General features: G+C 40.8%; 6 protein-coding genes across 9 annotated transcripts; 3 read left to right on the top strand and 3 right to left on the bottom strand.

Moving 5' to 3' along the window:
- The first annotated feature begins 777 nt into the window (after nucleotides 1-777).
- Nucleotides 778-2,379, top strand: LOC105274191 (odorant receptor 67a-like). Its single transcript, XM_011317101.1, has 5 exons — nucleotides 778-1,133; nucleotides 1,360-1,743; nucleotides 1,801-2,005; nucleotides 2,066-2,221; nucleotides 2,297-2,379. Exons 1-5 carry the CDS (start codon nucleotides 778-780, stop codon nucleotides 2,345-2,347), a joined length of 1,152 nt encoding a protein of 383 aa, XP_011315403.1. The 3' UTR covers nucleotides 2,348-2,379.
- Nucleotides 2,380-2,443: 64 nt separating this feature from the next.
- On the bottom strand, nucleotides 2,444-3,938 carry LOC105274142 (snaclec lebecin subunit beta). The gene is made up of 4 exons (XM_011317029.1): nucleotides 3,452-3,938; nucleotides 3,129-3,233; nucleotides 2,767-3,058; nucleotides 2,444-2,700 (listed from the first exon to the last, which is right to left on the bottom strand). The coding sequence occupies exons 1-4, from the start codon at nucleotides 3,699-3,701 to the stop codon at nucleotides 2,541-2,543; spliced, it is 807 nt and encodes a 268-aa protein (XP_011315331.1). The 5' UTR covers nucleotides 3,702-3,938; the 3' UTR covers nucleotides 2,444-2,540.
- Nucleotides 3,939-4,676: 738 nt separating this feature from the next.
- On the top strand, nucleotides 4,677-11,380 carry p120ctn (adherens junction protein p120). 3 transcript variants are annotated; one of them, XM_011317027.1, is made up of 10 exons: nucleotides 4,677-5,091; nucleotides 5,767-5,850; nucleotides 5,937-6,004; nucleotides 6,183-6,248; nucleotides 6,542-6,671; nucleotides 6,776-7,058; nucleotides 7,290-9,044; nucleotides 9,129-9,270; nucleotides 9,375-9,498; nucleotides 10,109-11,380. In XM_011317027.1, the coding sequence occupies exons 3-10, from the start codon at nucleotides 5,973-5,975 to the stop codon at nucleotides 10,112-10,114; spliced, it is 2,538 nt and encodes an 845-aa protein (XP_011315329.1). In that variant the 5' UTR covers nucleotides 4,677-5,091; nucleotides 5,767-5,850; nucleotides 5,937-5,972; the 3' UTR covers nucleotides 10,115-11,380. The 3 variants fall into 3 exon arrangements, with proteins under 3 accessions (XP_011315329.1, XP_011315328.1, XP_011315330.1); XM_011317026.1 differs by having other exon boundaries at nucleotides 9,375-11,380; XM_011317028.1 differs by lacking the exon at nucleotides 6,183-6,248 and having other exon boundaries at nucleotides 9,375-11,380.
- Nucleotides 11,381-11,580: 200 nt separating this feature from the next.
- Nucleotides 11,581-15,984, top strand: Cad96Cb (protocadherin Fat 4-like Cad96Ca). Its single transcript, XM_011317025.1, has 12 exons — nucleotides 11,581-12,122; nucleotides 12,189-12,475; nucleotides 12,818-12,910; nucleotides 13,313-13,420; nucleotides 13,506-13,607; nucleotides 13,780-13,905; nucleotides 13,989-14,183; nucleotides 14,238-14,325; nucleotides 14,381-14,637; nucleotides 14,716-15,185; nucleotides 15,265-15,742; nucleotides 15,862-15,984. Exons 1-12 carry the CDS (start codon nucleotides 12,053-12,055, stop codon nucleotides 15,952-15,954), a joined length of 2,367 nt encoding a protein of 788 aa, XP_011315327.1. The 5' UTR covers nucleotides 11,581-12,052; the 3' UTR covers nucleotides 15,955-15,984.
- On the bottom strand, nucleotides 15,979-18,569 carry Su(var)2-10 (E3 SUMO-protein ligase Su(var)2-10). Of its 2 annotated transcripts, none has more exons than XM_011317023.1 (5): nucleotides 18,298-18,569; nucleotides 17,973-18,139; nucleotides 17,796-17,885; nucleotides 17,550-17,703; nucleotides 15,979-17,476 (listed from the first exon to the last, which is right to left on the bottom strand). In XM_011317023.1, the coding sequence occupies exons 1-5, from the start codon at nucleotides 18,322-18,324 to the stop codon at nucleotides 16,193-16,195; spliced, it is 1,722 nt and encodes a 573-aa protein (XP_011315325.1). In that variant the 5' UTR covers nucleotides 18,325-18,569; the 3' UTR covers nucleotides 15,979-16,192. The 2 variants fall into 2 exon arrangements, with proteins under 2 accessions (XP_011315325.1, XP_011315324.1); XM_011317022.1 differs by having other exon boundaries at nucleotides 17,550-17,733.
- Nucleotides 18,570-18,767: 198 nt separating this feature from the next.
- On the bottom strand, nucleotides 18,768-20,881 carry LOC105274138 (DNA repair protein Rad60). Its single transcript, XM_011317021.1, has 5 exons — nucleotides 20,419-20,881; nucleotides 20,185-20,354; nucleotides 19,860-20,111; nucleotides 19,646-19,790; nucleotides 18,768-19,139 (listed from the first exon to the last, which is right to left on the bottom strand). Exons 1-5 carry the CDS (start codon nucleotides 20,477-20,479, stop codon nucleotides 18,847-18,849), a joined length of 921 nt encoding a protein of 306 aa, XP_011315323.1. The 5' UTR covers nucleotides 20,480-20,881; the 3' UTR covers nucleotides 18,768-18,846.
- Nucleotides 20,882-21,965: the final 1,084 nt, after the last annotated feature.

Raw genomic sequence — 21,965 nt, forward strand, 5'->3', positions numbered from 1 at the left:
ATAATTTTTTTCATTTGAAATTCTACAGAGGTGGCTTCCCCCTTCCACTCGTTCTATAGTCGGTTAAATTTCAGTTGAACAAATAAAAAACAAAGAGCATTCATGCCGTAGAAAATAAAATTCGCCCTCCCTCTCTTGGGGTGCAGTACTACGATGCCGCTGGGGTGATTCCAACCCCCAGAAGTGAGCCCCTACGTTAGTCAATCCTCTTTTCATATTCCTAAATAAAATAAATCCTAAATAAAATAAATCTTCCCTCTTTGTAATCCACAATCTCCAAGAAGTTCTCCATCGACTCGACACTGATCATCTCCGAGGAATGAAAATCCCCAGGTCTCGATACCCCAAGAAAATTTAAACGTTCCTCCATTTTTTCATTACATATTTATGCCCAGACAATATCGAAGAAAATTTTTCCGTCGAAATTCTGAGAACATCGCGTGACTTCTCCCTTTATTTATTTATTTATCTCATCCTTGAGATTAAAGAAACTATATAAAAATAAAATTCACTTATTTTATTGCAAAAATCCCACGTCAACCCATCGCGTGACAGAACTCAAGACAAAAGTCGTGAATATATTAATGCGCGATTTATTCTCGTCGAAAAAATACCAGAAAAATACACGAGCGATATTATAAATATTTAATCCACAAAAATGACTTTATCCATTTCTCCGATGAATAATAAATACACTGAAGTCTTCCTCGGCAGAGGGTAGAGCCTCTAGTCTCCAGTTGGATTATCACCACCGACCTTGAAGGTCGCATTTGAGTCATGATCCTCTCCCTCAACTTCTTCGTCCTCCAGATAATGGGTTTCTGGAGGCCCTCCGAGGGTTCCCCTCTCAAAATCATTTTCTACAAGTTCTACACGTGCCTGATGTGTTTAATCCTGTATTCGGTGACACTCACTCAATTAATCGAGATGATCAGGTCACCAGGTACGGTAGACGATGTCATCAACAACTCCCGGGTGCTCCTGACGATGATGAATGCCTGCGCCAAGTCCCTCTCCTTCGTTGCGAGACGGGACGACATCCTGAAGGCGATAGGCATCATCACGTCTCCTCCGTGTTGTCCACGTAATTCAGCAGAAGCTGTCATTCAAGAGAGATACGACCGGAGCATCAGGTTTATTTCACACAGCAGCAATAATTATCAATTTTTCATTCACCCATTTAATTCCAAGCGACAGGAGTGATGTTAGGATCAAGACAGAAGCTATTGGCAACAGAATCGTTTCAATCGTTTCAATTGTTTCAATTATTTCAATTATTCCAATTATTTCAATCGTTTCAATTATTTAAATTGTTTTTATTGGTCTCCTTTTGGAGATTGAAGTGGAATTTAATTTCAGAATGAATTCACTCATTTATGGAGCATTCATCCAGACCTCTGTCAACACTGTCATTCTCCAGACAGCTCTGGAATGCATTCCCATTCGTATCCTGCCATTCAAGTGCTGGTTACCTTATGACATTAATTCAGAGACAACGTTCTGGCTCACCTACATACAACAGAGTGTTGCAACGTACGTCACATCCTACGTCAACATTTGTTACGATACAATTGTACCAGGATGTATGGTCCAAACGTGCGCGCAGCTAGACATCTTCAAGAGTCGACTCAAAGATTTATCTGGACATAATCATCGCTCTCACGGTAAAGACGTCGAAACCCATGGTGATAAGAATAAAATACTCGTATCAGACTGCGTGGAGCATCATCTCAACATCCTCAAGTACCCGAAATGGAGACGCAGTTAATGATTTTATTGAGACAGCATTTGCATTTTCAGATTTGCTGAATTATCGAACAATATTTTCGCCCCGACTATTTTCACGCAATTTGCAATTAGCTCGTTAGTAATTTGCGTGAGTGTCTACGATCTGTCGACAGCTGCTCCATTCTCCCCGGATTTCGTGGAAGTCATGCTCTACTTGATGTCGATGATGCTGGAAATATATCTCTTCTGCTTCTATGGAAATAATGTCACTGTCCAAGTAATTCATTATAATTTATCAGAGAATTCAGAGATTGAACGGTAATTAATTGATCTTTAGAGTAATCACGTTGGTGGGAATATTTACGATTTGGATTGGACTTCACTTGATATTTCCGTGCAGAAGAGTCTTCTGATTGTCATGACGAGGGCGATGAAACCCCTCACTTTCACCAGTGGACATGTCGTCGTTCTGTCCCTCGCGTCATTTACGAGTGTAAGACGATTTTATTACCGATTATTACCGATTATTACCGATTATTATTCATCGACAGACGATTCAATATTTCAGTTACTAAAAATGTCGTATTCCGCATACAACGTTCTTCAACAGGCGTCCTAGAGCACCGGAAGAACATGAAGACAAATGTGGAGTATGAATTAATCATCCGGACGAATTCATGATCATTCATGATCACTCAATCATTCAGTAGTATAATTGCGAGTTCTAACGAGTTTTATTACTACAGGCGTTATTTAATAATAATCTATAATAAATAATCGTCTTCGGTGTTTTAAATTAGTCAATTAATCATTTAGTGTAGAGTTTTTCTCTTCATCTCCAGTCCACGCTCGATCTTCTCGATTCCATTCGCCGATTCATCCTTCGCCGGCTTGCAGATGTACCGGAGTTTCTTGATGCATTCTTCCCCGTAGAAGGAGTAATTCTTCAGTGAATTACGAATTTTCAGGCACCTAAGGATGATTTCAATGAGTGGAGAGAATGATTTATGAGGAAATTAATGACGAGGGCATAATTACCGGCCGTAACCGTTGACAGTCTCGACTTGATTCTCGAAAACGGGCTTTGCACTGCTGGCCCAGATCCAGAGTAAACCGGGATTCAGGCCCCCCGTCCAAAAATCAGACCCTCTGACTCCTTTTGTGTTCTGCAGGTAGTGTCTGAGGGACTTGTGCTCATCGGGGGTCTCTAGCTCCACCAGATTACCACCGAGGGATCGACAGAGGCTTGCAGATGACTTCCAGTCGTACTCTCGAGAGCTTACGTGGTAGCAGGCTTTCGAAATCCGAGTGTAATTCGTCGGACATTGTTCTAATCATTAATAATTTTTTTATTAACAATTATTGCAGTCAGTAGAACAAAGAATATTCAACTCTCTTACCCTCGCGACTGCTGTTCCCAGAAATCACGTAGTAAAGTAATTCCTCAGCTCTACGCAATCGTTTCTCGAGGCCCTCGACCTTGTACAGTAATTTCTCAATCGCCCCTGAAAATATTTATAAATATTAATATTTATTGTCGATCGAAACGTGAGTAATTAGCACTCAGTGATTTTCTTTATTATTATTCATAAAATTATTTTGTTTAGGGTAATTCGCTCGATAATATGATAAATGTCCATCGGAAGTCGCAGCCAGGATATGCACGATTGCACCAATGACCTGGTAATTGCTAAGAAATTTTTATGACCTCGGATGAACTCACCTAGTAAATATAAATCCGTTTCGGATACTTCCCGCTTGTTTGGCGTGACAATTTTATGCAACACTGCCATTGATCTATTCACATACTTCATATCACGAGACTCTCGATTATTGCCTCTCTCATCCTGTGACACAACCCAATCCTCAAATCGTTGACTGAATACCCCGACACGAACTCTATTCTCGTAATTACCATCACAATAGACTGCCGGAAGTATCAAGTAAACCGTCAGTAGAAATATTGACCTCATTTCTGCCCAATGAAGATGTGAAATTTTAATTCAATCGAAATTAGTGACTCATCAGCCTGATTATTTATTATTCCCATTTATCAGGTGAGATTTTATTTATCGATTCAATGGCTGTCGCTGAGGTTATTATTACCAATTTATTTTTTTTTATAGCGATTTATTTTGGAATGCTTGAAATCAGCGAATGATGTGGAACTGGCACAACCGGGCGCGTCAAATAGATGAAATGTTACTGGTGTGCCGTGTGTCCCCCGGGTTGTTATTAACCGGGCCCCACTTTCTCTTCACTTTCATCAGTTTTTCTGAGAATCATCGGTTCAAATGGTAATCAGGTGCCCGGGGCAAAGCGGGAAAAACCCTTTCCACCGGGAATACCCTCGGCACATTAATTTTAAAAAATAATATTCAAGTTGACGATTATCGCGACAATTCCTAAATTTTTGTTCATCCTCATCTCTCTGACTAGATCGTACTCCTCGTCCCCTCATTATAATTTAAAATCGGCTTCAAGAATTACTGGGAATGACTAGAAATTCATCGTCAGAAATAATTCCGTCTGTAAAAACCATGAGCATCCAGAGTTTTAACCGAAATGAGGAAAAACCTGGAATTTTAACGAGAGACTGACAGACCCCGTTACATTCTGCATGAAACGAGATGCATGGGATTGAGATTCACAAAATCGGGGGAATCCCGGGGAAAAAGGGTTTAATAAATTTTAAAACAACCTTTACTATTTAAATAATTATCGGGTGATTGGAAAATATTGTGATGATGATAAATGAAGGAGAAATACGGTGTGACGAAAAGAGACGAGAAATTAGCGATTCGAATGGCCGACGCCATTTCGAGGGGCTTCCCCTTCTGCGTCTTGCGGATGCGCAATGGCTGATGCTCTCCATCGCACATTGAAAACTACATAACTGTTTATTGAAGGCTGCCAGAAGTTCCTGTATGCATCAGTGTGTACGAGAATGCATGCACTGTGTATTGTGTAGGCGTTGGCGACTTGACCAAGTGTGGTTACATTGAATTGTCATTTGACGAAGTTGAAGACGAACCATACCTGAAAAAAAACCAATCGTCTGACCGTTCGACCATCAAATATCACCGGAGTGTCTCGATCAATCGATAAATCACTCAAAGTAACAATCGCCGTGAGTTATTCGTGGTACATATGTAGTCTCACCGGCAGTGGACATTTCACAAGTGTTTGTAAAACATTTTCCAACGCATCTCCACGATGAAGCAGTGAAGGATCATTACCCCCGGGAAATCGTGTGAATGCTCCGGATGAGGAAAATGTAAAGTCCATCTGAGATGTTTAATTATTTGGAAAATACACTCTGTGGAGGATCTAGATACAACAAATTGGCAAAAGACGTGTCAGGTAATATTTTAGTCTCAACCACAACTCAACACAACTCAAACAAAACGCCCTCATGCCCCTAGCACTCACGATTTCCACGTACTGATAACGAAAAATCCATAAAACCCATGGATAAGTGAGTAGTCGTGTCTGGTGCTGTGACTCTGACACATAACAATCCATTGATTACAGTGTCTCGATAATGGGGTAGATCATGGGAGGTAAATCGTGGAATTTCATTTATCCTGTTCGTTGGAAAAATGACACATTATTTGACAGTGGTGTTGCATCCACCGATCGTCGTTATGCAGATTGCTCCAGTAATTCTCGAAAACTCAATTAAATCTCGGTACATATGTACTTATTGTACTCAACTCATTCGGATAATTGTCTCTCGTACTCTCGTTGCATATAGAGTGTATGTAGTCAACCCGTTGATGCACAGTTGTCGCGCATGCGCTGATTATACACGGGAAATTATAGAAATCAAATATTTTCTCATAAAAAAGTGGAATTTTTAGTTTCAGCCGTTGATTTAAACCTTGGAACAATTCCCCTTGATTTTTCCATTTTTTCCGCAATCACAGGTGCTTCTAATATTTTTTTTCCCACTCATCTCGATTATTTATGACCCAACGAATCAATAATTCAGAGTTCAATTATCTCACCAAACAAACAACTAAATTTTTATTTCAGATGCGCTCAATTTCCTACAACGGCCGTCAATAATTCAGTAATAGAATTCAATATCAACTGTCAACCCGAGAGGAATTCATAAAGGTTCGATAAACCCCTCATCATTACACACCACTCATTTGAATTTTAACTCGAATTCAATTAGATCAATCAATCATCGAATATTTCAGCTGGACTGTGATACACTGCGTAAAAAGACTCCAGGCATGTCCAACAATCAGCTCGTTGATTCGTGTCTGTAAGTAACAATAATTAACCCTCGTCACTCCTGAAATCTAATTCCTCTCGCAACCAGCCCAATTAATCATTCATTTCTTCATCCTATTGCAACTAACTATGGTGAACCATCTGGTCTATTTTCAAAACCACTACTAAAAAAAATAATAATAACACTAAAAACCTGTCGCTGAACCTAGGCTGGTGAACCGGAGGGTTGAGCAGCGTCAAGAGCACAACGTAACACGAATTGAAATAAAAAAGAGGTGATTACCCCACTCTAGCATTAGTACCTGACAAACGTACGCTGATTTTCCAGCGTATCTGACACACTAACAGCATGCACAAACGTAAACAAAACGTAGTGATCTATATACCCCAGCATGATTAACCCAGAGTAATCACGGATGTAATTGTACATAGATCGATGGGCACAAGTACACCAGAAATATTGCCACCAAACTAAAAATCCTTCTCATTAATTAGTAATAGCACAGTTAATTTCACAATGAGCCGCTAATGACAGTTAAACAATTTATTGTTATCCCTCGTTGAAAAGTGGTCCAACTGAAACGGATTACCACAGCAGCAATGGACAAACGGAAACGCATTCTGTTCACTCGTCGCAATTGTCCGTTCAGGATGATCCATTGCTCGTTCGAGGGCACAATCAACAAACATCCCAGCAAGTACGTTAATGATGATTACCGTTTAATAGGATTATCCACGTGGCAGAGTTGAGGGGAGGGATAATATCAATGGGTTTGACTCAATAATAACGATTTATTCGCAGATAACATCAGTGACCAAAGTAATCCGCGAGGTATCCCACATAGAGCCCGAGGCTGGGGCAGTTAATTACATCCCAATGCCCCTAATGTCTCAGGAGTATCCACATGGGGATCCCTGCTATGCAGCCGATCCCTACATGGTCAATTTTGATCACTACGATCCTTACGTTGGATATGCTACGCAGGCTGAATATCCAGCCCCTCATGCTGCTTATGCCCAGGACTCACACTCACCACACAGTCCACACAGTCCCTCGGATCACAGCCGTACAACACCACCACACGGTAATTATATCTTCTTTAACAATTTATTTATTTATAAATTATTTATTCCATTGAAATTCCATGAGGAACTGTCTATTCCTACAACTCCTACAACCACTCTTTTTGTGGGTGATTGAATATGATGCGAAATAAGTCATATGTAATTTTTTCCCGAAATTAATTATTCTCAAGATATGACGAGATAGGGAATTGTAACAATTACAAAAGAAAAAAATTTATTGTTCCCTGCAGAGTACCTTCGTAAAGGGCCCCAGTACGTCGAGGGTGGGTACAATGACATGGAGTCAGTCCTAAATCCAGCCCTCCAGGATCACTACAGAATAACCCCGAGTCCCGGAGGTCCAGGTGATCAGTACGATGAGAGTAAAGTGGCCTATGGTTATGTATCACCCTCGCCCTACGGTCCAGTGGCCTACGGTCCCACCATTGGTGTACCCCCTGTGGCAATATCCAGCGAGGGCCCGTCCTACGACGAGTCCCACCAGGTGCAGCTACCCGTTAGTCTTGCTCCAGGTATGTTCGAGGATGATCTCCATCTCCAGCGACTCCAGACTCGACACTCAGTGCCAGGAATGGCGAGTCCACTGGGTGATGATCCAAAATCAATGCGCTGGCGTGATCCAAATCTCTCGGAAGTCATTGGCTTTCTCAGCAATCCAAACAACATAATAAAAGCCAATGCTGCAGCTTATCTCCAGCATCTCTGCTACATGGACGATCCGAACAAGCAAAAAACAAGATCCTTGGGTGGTATTCCACCTCTTGTCCAATTACTTGAGAATGAGAGTCCCGATGTGTACAGAAATGCCTGCGGTGCACTGAGAAATTTGTCTTACGGACGTCAGAACGACGAGAACAAGCGAGCCATTAAAAATGCCGGTGGTGTACCAGCATTAATTAGTCTATTGCGACGGACATCAGACGCCGATGTCAAGGAATTGGTCACCGGTGTACTCTGGAATTTATCATCGTGCGAGGATTTGAAAAAAGCTATAATTGACGATGGTGTTACACTTGTTGTTAACAATATAATAATACCGCACAGTGGATGGGATCCAAGTGCTTCCAATGGTGAGACTTGCTGGTCAACAGTATTCAGAAATGCCTCGGGTGTACTTAGAAATGTATCCAGTGCTGGGGAATATGCGAGAAAAAAATTGAGGGAATGCGATGGCCTTGTCGATGCACTCCTCTATGTCGTTAGATCGGCTATTGAAAAATCAAATATTGGGAACAAGATTGTTGAGAATTGTGTCTGCATTCTGAGGAATTTGAGTTATCGGTGTCAGGAGGTTGAGGATCCGAATTACGATAAACATCCGATACAGTCAATTGTTCAGAATCGCATTGCTGCACCTGTCAAGGGAGAGAACTTGGGATGCTTTGGGGGAAGTAAGAGGAGGAAAGATGGCCAGCCAGCGCAGAAGGAAGTGACAACGTCTAAGACTGTTACCACAGCTAGAACAGAACCTGTCAAGGGAATGGAATTATTGTGGCAGCCTGAAGTTGTACAGTGTTACTTGAGTCTCCTTCAAACCTGCTCCAATCCGGAAACACTGGAGGCAGCTGCTGGTGCACTACAGAATCTTGCTGCTTGCTACTGGCAACCAAGCATTGAAATACGCGCTGCTGTTCGCAAGGAAAAGGGTTTACCCATATTAGTCGAATTATTACGCATGGAAGTTGATCGTGTTGTGTGTGCAGTGGCAACGGCACTGAGAAATCTAGCTATCGATCAGCGGAATAAGGAGCTCATTGGAAAGTACGCCATGAGAGATTTAATTCAGAAATTACCATCTGGTAATAATCAACATGATCAGGGCACTAGTGACGACACTATTGCTGCTGTTCTTGCAACTTTGAATGAAGTTATTAAGAAGAATGCTGAATTCTCGAGATCTCTGTTGGATGCTGGTGGGGTCGAGAGGCTCATGAATATTACGAAACAGAGACAGAAGTATACGGCGCGTGTTCTTAAATTTGCCGGTGAGTTGAGCGTCATTTAATGGAAGGTTTATTTTCATTTCTGGCGAAATTCAGTGAATTTGTTTTTTTTATTTTATTATTTAGGACAAGTATTATTCACAATGTGGCAGCATGCGGAGTTGCGTGAAGTGTATAAGAAGCACGGATGGAAAGAGGCTGATTTTGTTACGAAAACGGTTGCAGCTCGCAACAGTTCCGGCCTCAATTCACCAAATAATGCAAACAGGTAAGAAACTGTTTACTCTGTCGTGATTGTATGAGACTGTTGAGAAAAGGAATTGGTTAAAGCCGCGGGCACATGTAAATGCGATGTATTGTTTTTTTTTTCAGTTACGATTTCAGCACATTGAATAGGCCAATGGCGAGCCAAGGCAGCACCCGATATGAAGACCGGACTATGCAAAGATCGAACATGAATTCGAATAATATCGGACGGTCTAACGTATATCAATCCGTAAGTCACGTTTAGAAGAAAGAAAAATCAATTTTTTATTCTCCCATTATCTGCCTTCTGATCTTTATTATTGAATTCAACCGTATTATTTTTATTCTGTTACATCGTCAGCTCAAATTTGTTGGACTTTATTTCACTGGGGGTGGGTTTGCCTCCAGCTTAAATAGCATTTTTCTTATCAGTATAATTCTAAAATGCATGCGACAGTCAATGATATTTGAAGCTAAGTGACGATTACGCTGTGGGAGATGGGCAGTGTTCAATATGAGGTGCATGTGCACCTTTGGCTCGAGGACAACTGCCTGTACCCCACGTATTCTGTGATTTAACCCTTAACTACATCCAGCGAGCTTCTTGCACATTATAGAGCAATAACGCGTTAATGATTATGAATTTTTCACTTTGTTACGGGTGAAACTCGGTGATTAATCGGTTATCCAGTAGTTAAGGGTGAACTCGCCACAGATGTTTTTTATTGTGAAGAAAAACTAGAAAAGAACCTAGTGGAATGTTGAATTACCTCTGAAAATGATTTATTTCGTTTGTTTTATTTGCGTGAAAACATAAAAATTTCTTTAGTCAATTTAATTACGTTGGAATGTGTTTTCAGGGTTAATCAATTTTTCAAGAGAATAAAGTTTAAAAAAACGCTCAGTGGTACTACATATAAAAGACTCCCTGTAATTTAAAGTATAAAAAAACAAAAATCATGCCCATGAAGATTGTTTTCTTCACGTTGCATCGATAAGCTAAGGAAAGTGAAATTAATAATTATGAGAGAAACAAAACGGCATAACTAATTTACACAAGTGAGCATTAAGGAGCTGAAGACGATGAAAGGAATATATCAATCGTTTATTTTTTATCATTTTTATTCATTTTTTATTTACGCAAACTGTTATGTGAGTAGATCTAGTGAGAATATACAACAAAGAGAGAAATCATCTTCCGAATCTTCACGTCAACAGTTCCTAATTAATAGGTACTAATTATAACCCATCTAGAGGTTAGCGTTCGATTAAACAGGGGAATTCATATAGTTGTTTTACATCATTGTGACTTCATAGAAAATTGTTGAATGAAATTTTCAAGGGGAAATGGTATTATTCGCAAGCCAGTGTGGCAACAAATTTTTACTGATTTTAACACGAAAAAGTAATTAATTATTTTACGTTAATGAATGAAAACGTAGGAAAATCATCTTTATAACTCGAACTAAAAATTTCATATGCAGCTCCACGAAAATATACAAATTGCATAATTTTTATTCAAATATTTCTAACTAATGGACTAAAACGAATATTATTTGCGACTGCACCCTGTCATCGAAGAATTTTCCCTCCACAATGTCCTATCACCCCAATCTCAATCCGTGAGAAGGAAAACACCAGGAATGAGGGGGAAAAAATAGTATGGACACGTGTGGAGGGAGCGATGGAGGGGAATTTTTTTTGTCACTACGAAAAGGAAAAAAAAAGGGACAGTTGCATGACTCATAAAAAATATACACGTACATGTATATACCTCTACTATGTATATATAATAATTCGCAGCAATATAAAATCATAAATAAATGAAAAAAATAATAATAATACTACAACTCTTTATATGTCTAACGCGATGTGAAGAGCAAATGGAAAAAATGAAGGAAATGTGTTCTACATGCATTTTATACACATTTGTCATAATGAAAATTAAATGAAAAAGAAAAAAAAATACATATTGTAATAGACACCATTTAGGAGGAAAGATGAAAGACTCGCATGCATAAGAATTCTCATACTTTCTTTTATATTAAGTGTGTACTCCATCGAGAAAGTAGGGGAGTATGAAAAATATAACGAAACAATTAAAGTAATAATAAAAGAATAACACCAGTTGATTTTTCTCTTCATTCATTTATATCCATTTGTTTCGACAAATTAACGTATTTAGTCATTGCTATTTGTGGAGCAGTGGAGCGCGTGTTAATTATCATACGGTGGGCCATGGCTTTTTTTTTTTTACAATGGTGTTCTGGGGCACCTGTTCATGGTGGAAAATGGGGGAGAACTATCCCCTCTTTTTACCGGTCATTTCCTGAACTCATGCCTCTGTTTGTTGTACGGAGGAGACCCTTTCACAGGTGCACAGTGTACACCACCAGTCCAAGAGTGGACATTCCCCGTCTCGAGACAACAATTATTCCCTCAAAATATAACACGTAATTATTAATTAATTCCTCTGTGAATTTCCACTGTGCAATTTCTAGTGAATTTCTTATTACTATTTTATCTACCAGAATTTATCGATTGTTATGTCTTGTGCGAGTCTCTTCCCATTATATTCACACCGGAAATCGTGTCTTTGAGGTACTTTGTGTTAAACCGGTTCCTTTCTCATTCTCTGTCAAAAGTTTTGGAATAACCATGTGAAGGATGTTCTGAAAAAAATTCATGGCTTTGTGGCTGTTACGAGTGTTTAACGTGCAGTTGCGATAATAGTTAATTCATTGTGAATGAAGAGACAAGAATATTCTTCAGATGTGGCAGGAAATGAGTGTCTGGACACGTGAATGCTATCCGCTGCTACGATGCTGAAGATATTGGTGATTATTTCGTTGGTTTATTTGAATTCAGCGCAATGTAAGTCATTTTGATAAATCGGTGGATGTGATTATGATGGGAATTTAATTGGCATTTTTGTTCAAGTGATTAGGGATACAAGATGCTTTCTGGAGAATGGTGCAACATCCTCTCATCTATTTGTCAGCGAGGACAAGAGGGTCGGCGATACCATAGGCATTTTAGGGGTCCTTGGGGATCCCAGCATCGACGGAGACATCGAATTACATCTTCAAGAGCACGATAGTCCAGTTACTATATTACCTCATACGCGAAATTTAACGCTTATTAGACCACTTGATAAGGAGGGAATCGATGGTCCCGCCAGTGTATACATTAACATTATATGCGAGAGACGACACACGCTAGATCCCGTAAGTTCAAACACTGGAAATTTCTGACACAAGTTGCACTTCAATCCACTAATCCACCAAGGAAGTATTAAAAATTTAACAGCCACTTCTCACTGTTGCCCAATCTGACGCTTCCTTATCTCTTTTTACACTCATAATTTGAGTTTGTTAACAGTAGAATAAATTCATAAGTCACAATGCCGGTTACTTTCTACCCGGGGCTCTTCCCCAACTTTCTAAAACCTAGCGATCTGCATCGACATTTTTTGGTGCATCCACTTGTTACCGAAATATCAAACCCCACGTTGTCACATAATTCTTTAATTATTTCCGCATTCTGTATTTATCAATTGGATATTCCAGGGCTTCATGATACCTGTAAATATACGAGTCACCGATGCCAATGATAATGCGCCCCAATTCGTCAATGCACCCTACATACTCAACATATCCGAGGTAATTTATGCGATGGAATTATTTTTAAAATCAGTGGTAAATCGAGGATTTATTTTTTTTTTCTCTCTCACGGGCTCTCTGTGATTTTATTTCAAGTACTGTACTTAGTACTCCAGCATTTAGAGTTTTCGTTGTTGAAAGCCATTAAAGCATGACACTCAGCAAACCGTAACTTGAGTTTAACGTTTGTAGTTGGGGATGTGGCGAATGACGAGTCAACTTGAAATTTCGTTATGTGTTAGTGAACAAGACGAGTGGGTACCAGCTACGCGTAACGCTGTACTCACTCGCCGTTACAATAAACCAGCGGATATTTTCTATGTTTCGTTGGAGATGTGCCATTAGTGGATGAATCTTGGAAAAATTATGCCATTTGTGGTTTTTTTTTTTCTGCGAATCCAGGTCACCGTTGTTGGTACTCGTGTCCTCCAGGGAGTCAGAGCCATCGACGCCGATCAACCGGGACCTTACTCCACCGTTCAATACGCTGTTCTACCTGGCCTACATTCCGTAATTAATCCACTCCATTAACCACCCAACGAGGGGATGTATTTTTTTTTTCACTCATTACTATTTCTCTCGTCGTTTCCTCCAGGATTACTTCGTGTTCATAAATGCCTTGGAGGGAACTCTGGTGCTGCGAAAACCTCTGGATTATGAAACACTGAATAATTTCTCTGTCAATATTCGCGCCCAGGTTTGTATTTTTAACAGCGAGAATTTTTAATCACTTGTCTCATGGATTCACTGGTAATCACTTGCTCTTGGGGCAGAAGAGCAGTTGAGAAATGAATAAAAAATGACATTTGACGGAGGTCTCTGGGGATTTCTAACAATTCAGTAGTCCATTATATCAATTGTAATTTTAGGATCAAGGAAATCCTCCGCAGTCATCCATTACGACACTCTCGGTGAATGTAATCGACGCAGATGATCAAAATCCGGTATTTCTGTACGACCAGTACAGCATCATAATTCCGGAAACAGTTAGAAATGTAAGGACCATTGGGCATCCCTCAGTTCTCTGAGCATTTTCATCACTGACTTGTTCATTACTGGTTCCATTGTTCATCCACAGAGAAAGGTGTTGGTGATTTCACCAGGGGCTATTGAAGCGCGGGACCAAGACGCTGGGATCAATGCACCAATTAAATACACCATTCAGGGTGGAATTCTTCCTTTCTTGAGTCTCAATTCGCAGACCGGTGAAATTTCTCTCGCACGTCCTCTGATGGACCATGAATTATCGACAGCTGTTACTATGGTTATCAAGGTACGTCGTGTCTCTCAATATTTACTCTGAGTTTTCACTCTGTTTATTGTTTAGGCAACGCAAATTGACAATCCGGATCGATACAGTCTCGCAACTGTTATGGTGAGTCGAGAGGATGGACGAGAATCATCGCCAGGAGCAGGTATTTTTTACCCTTTTCCAAAAATCACTTGTCATTAATACAAAATTGTTGAAAGGTGGCAATTTGCCAGTGAAGTTCGTCCTGAAGAACTTCATTGCGAGTGTCTCTGAGAACACTCCACCAGGTAGTATAATCCTCACGACAGGAGTGAACAAAATAGACCCGAAATTGCGATTTCATCTGGACGGCGCACCCGAAGAGCTGGAGAGATTCTCCATCACTCATTCTGGGGATTTACTCCTGAAGGAGCCGTTGGACTACGAGAAGAAAATTCTCCACAGTTTCGTCATTCACGTCTCCGACGGAACAAACGTCCGTGCAAATGCTAAAATAATTCTCATAAATTGAGTCTTCATGTCAGTGATTATTCAAGTGAAATTAATCTTTCAGAATGACACGGCGAGGGTGAATATCTCAGTGCAAGACGTTAACGAGTGGGAGCCACGATTTCGCCATCCGCGATACGAATTTCATGCACGAACTTTGAGGGTTGGTTCGATCGTGGGTCGATTGGAAGCCGCCGATGGGGATCGAGGGGATCGAGTTTCCCTGTCCCTTCGTGGACCGGACGCTAGACTCTTTGAAATTCGAGACAATGGAGAGCTCATCCTCACGTCAACGGGCCCCTTCAACGGATCTCTGGCTAGACTCGTTGCGGTCGCCTCGGACACGGGGAAACCACCGAGAACGAGCATGATACCCCTGATCGTTCACATACCACCGAATGCTAGATCTCCGATTGCAGCTAGAGCTGCTCCTGCCTGGCTCAATGGGAGTATTTTACTTGTTGCTGTTTTTGGAGTCGTCTTAGGACTTCTAGGAGTTGTTATTTTAATTCTTATTCTTTATATCTACAAACAGTACGTAAAACCCAAAATCACACCTAAAAACAATTCAGAATAATTACATAAATTATAATTAACGGATTTTATTTTTCAGAAAGCGACCGAAAAATTCGGGTTCAGTAAATTCCATTGGGACTGGATATCGGGGAAAATCCCCGGTCCCCTCTGCTCTGAGTTCGAGCCCCCAAATCCTGGGGGCAACTGCCCTCCACGAGGAGAACTCAAAAAATTCAACGCGTAGACAACGTGGAACGAAGAATCCGGTCTTCGGGGAGGATAACGAGAACCCATACAACGCAGGAAGTATTCAAGACAATCGACAGATTCCGAGCTACGGCCGCCACAAAGTCGCACCAATGCCAATCACCCCGTCCTTATCCGCGACATCTAACATCCCAAACATTGGCGGGCTCGTCCAAAACATGAATGATCTCAGTGCGAGAATGAATTTGGATACGGTTTCCCAAAATTCTTCGAATTACTCCGGGGATCCACCCGACTCTCTGATCCCCGCCTGGCCCCCGGATGACTCCAGACATGTGAAAAAATTATCTTGGAATGATGACAGCAGAGTAAGAAAGCATTTGCTCCATTCTAATTGTGTTATTACAGAGCTTTAGAGCGAACTAATACGAATTTCAAACGAATATTTCATTGAGAACTGGAATTATTTTTATCCAATTCTCCACAGACTGGTGACAGTGTCGATACAATGGGTCCAGATCAACGAACTGAAAACACTCACCCAGGACCTGACAAACTCAATCTCACTGTCTACTTCTAGCAGTGCAATTCAAATAAATACCAATTATTACTTTCATATTTTATTTATAGAAGTGAAAAGAATAGCCATACATTTTTACGAAATAAGAGAAAATGAAATTGTTCTTTTGAATACAAACAAATGTCTCTAGTTGCTCATTCACCGAATTATGTGCTTCATGAATCGACTTTGGTATGCACTCTCATAATTACCTTGTGTCAAAGACAACTGAAATTGAAGAGTGAGAACATCGGTGAATTTACTCGAGATTTATGACCAGGAGATCAGGAGACTCGCTCTCTCTTCTTGCATTATCGTTATTTCTCCGTGGAGTGCCCTGACTCGAGGCACTCTTACTGGACGTTTTTATTTGTTTCGCTGAAGGGCCCTCATCCTCCTCGTCGTCTGAATCGGATATCAGATCAATGACAGGTGCATTTTTCTTCTCCTCTGGTTTCGTTGATACTGCTGAGGTACTTTCATCCAAATCCACTGTATCAACATCGACATTCGCTCGTGAATTAGATCCTGAATCCGATTTGGCCTTCCCCTTCTCCTTATCTTTGTCCTTTTCTTTTTTCGTCACCAGATTTTCCCAGGAGCCATCCTGGAGGAGCTGTATCTCATTCACATCACTCAATAGCTTCTTCGACATGAGCACCTCCTGGAAATACCCATCAATAACGAGATTATCGTAAAGGGCTGTTTTGTCACAAACTGGACAATTCCACGTGGGTTTTCTCTCATTCATCTGCAGGAATAATGACGCGTCGAAACACTGGAGGTGTGAACAGGTGCTAGCTCGTGAGGGTGTACTCATTCTCATTTTACCGAGTGGACAAGCCAGTGACACTCGTAGTGATGTTGTTGCTATTTCACTGTCTGCGTCCTCGTTGAGTTTCTCCTTGATTAAACCACGTGTGTAATCGGAATGTCTGACATTTCGACTCTTAAGTCTTGTGAGTAATTCAGCGCTTGTTAATTTTTTAACCATGTAAATTGCTACGGCGTAACGTCTGCCATAATCTGCAGACCAAGTCACTTGGATTGTATTGGCTACAGTGGGTGAGAGCTTTACCAGAGGACTTATGTTTACGGGACGGGGTGGCCGTTTTGGCTCGACACCTGGTTTATTCGTGGGTATGGGATTTGGCAGCGGACATTGTTTTCCATTGACTTTAACTTGAACACTCGGTGGAAAATAATCCTCTTGCTCGCAGGAGGTCTCCTGGAGGCAGAATCTCATTTGAACTTGAATGATGTATTCCATTTTGGAGCCAGGTCGGCAGTCTCGATAAGTACCGATGTCAGACGCCTGTTGTGGAGTTAGATGAAACTGGAATGAATTCTCCTGGAGTCTCATGGAGCCCTGGGGCATCAGACTCGAGGGTTTGAGTAACTCTCCCAGTAAATCGTAGAAGGGTAGTTTTTTCAGTCTCACGTCTGGATGCACAGGATACTGACTTGGCTGTTGGATTTGCATTGGAGGGGGCAGGACTTTTCCTGGATAGGGATAGGGGGCATAGACGTTGTTATTCGATCTCTGTGAATCAGAAATAAATTATTTGAACGGTCCTCACGGAATTATCCTGTGAGAGGATTTATTCGATGATCACCTGAGTTGTAACTGTCGAATAACTCGAGGGCTGATAAATCTGAGGTGCCCTGGCAACTTGGGGCTGCGGCATCGACGCCTGATGGGCAGGTGGTAGATCCTTTCCAGGTGCCACTCCAGAACCTCCATGCTGCTGCGTAACTCGACGCAGAACCCTGCTCCAGGATTGATTATTATGGTGTTGCCTTCATAAAGAAATACAGCTCATACATTTTAATGGGAAAATTAATCGTATAATTCACTCTACCTTCCATCATCGTTTCTCTGATGCATATTCTCGTCTACTTGAGAATCGCCTTGTTGGCTGTACATTTGGTGGGCAGCTAACTGATCTGCCCTGAAAATAATAATTATTATTACGATGATAATTGCAGTTTATTTCCTCGACTTCAACACTGGCTTCACTCATCATTTATTTACTCACTGAATTGTTTTATAGAGTTCACGAATTTTTAACTGCACTGGATGCGATCGCAGTCTCAATAATTCCAAAGCACGCAACTGCAATTCGTTCTTACGTCCTGATTTATTTCTACCAGCAAAACCTAAAAGCATCTGAAGCTCAGACACTCGAAAACTTAATACCATATTCTGAAACATAAATTCCATTGCTTTAGGTGGTTTGCATTGTGCTGACGAAGGTTAACGCACGATTACTCCTGTTATCAATAGTTCAGCAGTGTCAATAGTTAATCCATGGAGTTTTATCATGATGATTAGATAGATCATTGCATGAATTTCGTACTTGCCTCCAATTCATCTGCCTCGGAGGACATCCTTGAAGATCCCTTTCTTCGAGACGCCGTTTCCCTCACAATTTTTCCACCCTATTTTTATCGAGTTGAGACACCGTAATATACCAAAAATAATGTTAATTATTTAGAGGAACATACTGTGGATTAGGGCTCGGGGTTAACCGGAGTCCCCCGGTAGATTCCAGTGGCTTCGGTTTTATTTTTTATCGAGAAAACGAGCGAGGACAACAGTTTCTGCATATATACCGATTACTGAATTGATTACGATGGGCACATCAAGGCTTCGTGTCACTCCGTCAATTCCCTCGGAAATCTCGTTGAATTTGTCGAACAGCAGGGGGCAGCACCATAAAAACCGCGCGATAATTCAAACCAATGAAAAAACCCCTCGAACCACATATTCAGGAGCCTATTTAAAAATTAATTATCATCTGATTGCTGTGATAATTGAATAAAAAATCAACAACAATGCGAAGATTTTTCATTTTATTTTACAAAAATTATAAACTAATGGCTGAGTGACGAATCCTGAGGATGACTTAATTATTCCAGAATTTTCACGTCTACACACGCTTCATTGTCGAGGTCCAGAATATCTGGGGTGTCCTCATCCTCCACCTTGTCTCCATCGAAGTAAAATTTAATTTTTTCAATGGGGACTTCGAGCTCCTTGGCGCAGTGCTCTCGCAGTTTCTTGAATGGCTGATCCTTTCTCAATTTATACATGACTGATTTCTTCGATGATACTTGCGCTTTTATTTTGCAGATATCCTCATCATCCTCATCCTCTTGATTCACTGGGTTATTTGACATCTCTGCGCTTATGATACCTCCCTCTTAATTTAAAATATTAATTATCGACTCAGTGATGTAATAAGAAAATTACGAAGTGAGGGATGAAATGATCTTGTGTGATTAATCGAAATAAAATTTCCCTTTCCCGAAATAAAAAACCCTTTACTCTTTTAATACGAGGGATTCCTCTGCATTTAGTAAATCATGGAGATTTTAAATTGGAGGGAAGAATGAAAATACCGTGCGATAATATTATCGTTCGGAAACCGTGAAAAAGTCTGGGGAAAAAATCGTCGAGTAAACGCAATCCCGCAGACGTCTGACGTACATACATTGTATAGACTTCTCGAATTCACTGATTTGACAGGTGATGATTCAAATAACAAATGCACAATGATACGAATGGGCCGCGCGTGATCGACGAATTCTTTTCTGTTAATTTTCGTGATTGCACAGGAATAAATATTGCATTCCCACAAAATTTTTTGTGTAAACAAAAATAGCAAGGGACACAAGAAATATCAGTTATCATTATCGTGAATCTCACCAAGAATATCGATGACTGATAATTTCAAACTGGCTGGCGTATCGGTGGATTTTACCGGAATATCTTGACGTGTAACTAATATTCGATTGACTGGAATGTTTTCCTGATCTGCGAATTTCTGGAAAATCGTCATCAACGATTCGTGCTGGAAAAAAAATTACTGTGACTAAATGATGAGAAATATAAAAGCCCTTGGTGGAGGGGAAATCCATACCTTTTCCATTTGAATGCTTTGTATTTTATTGGACTTCCAACGGATGTGGATGTCCACTGTTGGATCATCGACGAGGGAATCATTCCCTCCCAGGATACTGTTGTTCGGCCTTTGTATTCTTGGGGGACTGTCGAGAATCTCGATGGGAGTTTTTAATATTCTAGGGACTTCAGAAGTAACTGCAGACACTTCGATGACGTCTTCCACGTCAGAGATCGTAGATCGTAGATCCTCAGAGTCTGAGATCAACTCCTGGAGAGGTGTTGAATTTTCATTAAAAATCCATTGGAAGGAATTATTATCTCTATTGTCCTATAAAACGTACGATATCGTCGGTTTTTGGGTCTTGGCTTCTCAATCTAATTGAACAGCTTCTCGTTACACAATTTTCAATTTCAATGTCCTTGACACTAGGAGCTTCCTCAATTGGGCCATTCTTTGGATTTTCACTGGGTGGTTGTGGCTCCGGTGATTCTTTCCTCTGGGACTTTACGGCTGGGGTTATAAAGGATGTTTAAAAAATTAATTGCAACGATCTCTACGGACCTTCACAACTTACCTCTTAATCTAAATGCTACACTGCAATAATCATAGTCGTCGTTTTCTGAGCTACTTGACATATCGAACTGATTTGACTTTAACACTGAACTTGTGAGAGAACAACTAACCTCGAAGTTCTCAGATAATTAACGATAAAACACGATGAAAGTAGAATTAACAATTGAACATCATAAGTCTTGTGATTATAATTTAGTACTGTAATTTATCAATTGTAAATAAGTACTTGTCACTGGAAATCGGCACCGGTGAATATTTATTTATCAGCGAACAGTGGCTTCTATTACGCCATCTGTATGAATAAATAATGAGCGCTGATAGAAAAAGAAATTTGAAAATCTATTGTGAGATTTAAATTGAATGGAAAAATGGATTATTGATGGATGAATTGTTCATTTAGTAATTAATCCTCAGGAGAAAACATACGAAAATTTTCAGTTCTAACGCATAACAACAGGAAAAAAACATATATTGTTAACTGCGAATGGTATTTTGTAATCCTGCGGGAAGTTATGAAGAACAACAAGAAATCGGTTGAATAAATAGATCGCTGATAAATCGAAGTGAATATGAATTTGATAATGATAATGATGATTGTGTTAAAGGTAAACACTGGCCAGGCGTTAAAACACGAAATTGTGGGTCTGTAGAAAATTATTGCACGAATGGGATTTGTATAAAAAGATGACAAGAGAGATTAATGTTCAGTCAGTGAGGATATTCTTCTCGGCGAAGATGCGCTTCCTGCTGATTGTTGTTGTTCTTGCCGCGTGGCAGGGACTGGCATGTGCCAGTCCGCCTCGGACGCGTGATGTTAAAGTAGACTTGTTTATCCAGGATGGAAAGGGAATGGATGAACTGCAAATTGATCTAGGAACAATTGAACAAATTGAAAAACTCAATCAAGATGCTGTTGTGACCATCCAAGAAGGGGAATATGGCTGGTCTATTGTGAACGCAGAAGCGCGCAGCGCGTCCTCAGCTGGCTCGGGTAAGTGAATAGTTTTCGCGATTCAATGTTTAAATTTATGGGGATGACATGGGATGCTGTGTAATGATAGTGAATAATTATTTGAGTTGAAATATGATTAATTGAATGAATTGAATTGAAAATCTTAATTGCATGTTATACAGGTTCCAGTTCCGCCTCCGGATCGGGCTCAGGCTCAGGTCTAGGCATTGGTGCAGGCGCAGGTGATATTGTAGTTTCGAGAGATGGCAATAGCGGAGATTTATTTAAATTGGCTTTGAATTTGTTTACTTTGCAGGCGCAGGTGTTGGCGTTGGATCAGGTATTGGCTGGGGCTCAGGCAGCGGCAGCGGAAGCGGAAGCGGATCAGGTCGAGGCTCTGGTTCCGGATCAGGCAGTGGAGCGGGCGCTGGTGCCGGTAGTGGATCAGGCAGTGGAGCTGGTGCTGGTGCCGGTAGTGGATCAGGTAGCGGCTCAGGAAGTGGCTCAGGAAGTGGAGCTGGTGCCGGTAGTGGATCAGGTCGTGGTTCGGGCAGTGGAGCTGGCGCAGGACGTGGTGCCGGGGCCGGTAGCGGCTC

This window comes from Fopius arisanus, unplaced genomic scaffold, assembly GCF_000806365.1.
Source record: "Fopius arisanus strain USDA-PBARC FA_bdor unplaced genomic scaffold, ASM80636v1 scaffold00009, whole genome shotgun sequence".
In the NCBI taxonomy this organism is placed as follows: Eukaryota; Metazoa; Arthropoda; class Insecta; order Hymenoptera; family Braconidae; genus Fopius; species Fopius arisanus.

What these genes read in the sequence shown, in the direction of transcription:
- LOC105274191 (XM_011317101.1), top strand. Translation starts at nt 778, where the DNA reads ATGATCCTCTCCCTCAACTTCTTCGTCCTCCAGATAATGGGTTTCTGG. An exon ending in AGATACGACCGGAGCATCAG is followed by an intron (nt 1,134 to 1,359) that starts GTTTATTTCACA and finishes ATTTAATTTCAG; the next exon opens with AATGAATTCACTCATTTATG. An exon ending in GAAATAATGTCACTGTCCAA is followed by an intron (nt 2,006 to 2,065) that starts GTAATTCATTAT and finishes ATTGATCTTTAG; the next exon opens with AGTAATCACGTTGGTGGGAA.
- LOC105274142 (XM_011317029.1), bottom strand. Translation starts at nt 3,701, where the DNA reads ATGAGGTCAATATTTCTACTGACGGTTTACTTGATACTTCCGGCAGTC. An exon ending in TGGGAACAGCAGTCGCGAGG is followed by an intron (nt 3,059 to 3,128) that starts GTAAGAGAGTTG and finishes ATTAATGATTAG; the next exon opens with AACAATGTCCGACGAATTAC. An exon ending in ACTGTCAACGGTTACGGCCG is followed by an intron (nt 2,701 to 2,766) that starts GTAATTATGCCC and finishes AATCATCCTTAG; the next exon opens with GTGCCTGAAAATTCGTAATT.
- p120ctn (XM_011317026.1), top strand. Translation starts at nt 5,973, where the DNA reads ATGTCCAACAATCAGCTCGTTGATTCGTGTCT. An exon ending in CGAATTGAAATAAAAAAGAG is followed by an intron (nt 6,249 to 6,541) that starts GTGATTACCCCA and finishes CTCGTTGAAAAG; the next exon opens with TGGTCCAACTGAAACGGATT. An exon ending in CCGTACAACACCACCACACG is followed by an intron (nt 7,059 to 7,289) that starts GTAATTATATCT and finishes TGTTCCCTGCAG; the next exon opens with AGTACCTTCGTAAAGGGCCC.
- Cad96Cb (XM_011317025.1), top strand. Translation starts at nt 12,053, where the DNA reads ATGCTATCCGCTGCTACGATGCTGAAGATATTGGTGATTATTTCGTTG. An exon ending in CTGTCAATATTCGCGCCCAG is followed by an intron (nt 13,608 to 13,779) that starts GTTTGTATTTTT and finishes TTGTAATTTTAG; the next exon opens with GATCAAGGAAATCCTCCGCA. An exon ending in AGAATCATCGCCAGGAGCAG is followed by an intron (nt 14,326 to 14,380) that starts GTATTTTTTACC and finishes AATTGTTGAAAG; the next exon opens with GTGGCAATTTGCCAGTGAAG.
- LOC105274138 (XM_011317021.1), bottom strand. Translation starts at nt 20,479, where the DNA reads ATGTCAAGTAGCTCAGAAAACGACGACTATGATTATTGCAGTGTAGCA. An exon ending in TGTAGCATTTAGATTAAGAG is followed by an intron (nt 20,355 to 20,418) that starts GTAAGTTGTGAA and finishes TTATAACCCCAG; the next exon opens with CCGTAAAGTCCCAGAGGAAA. An exon ending in AAAGCATTCAAATGGAAAAG is followed by an intron (nt 19,791 to 19,859) that starts GTATGGATTTCC and finishes TTTTTTTTCCAG; the next exon opens with CACGAATCGTTGATGACGAT.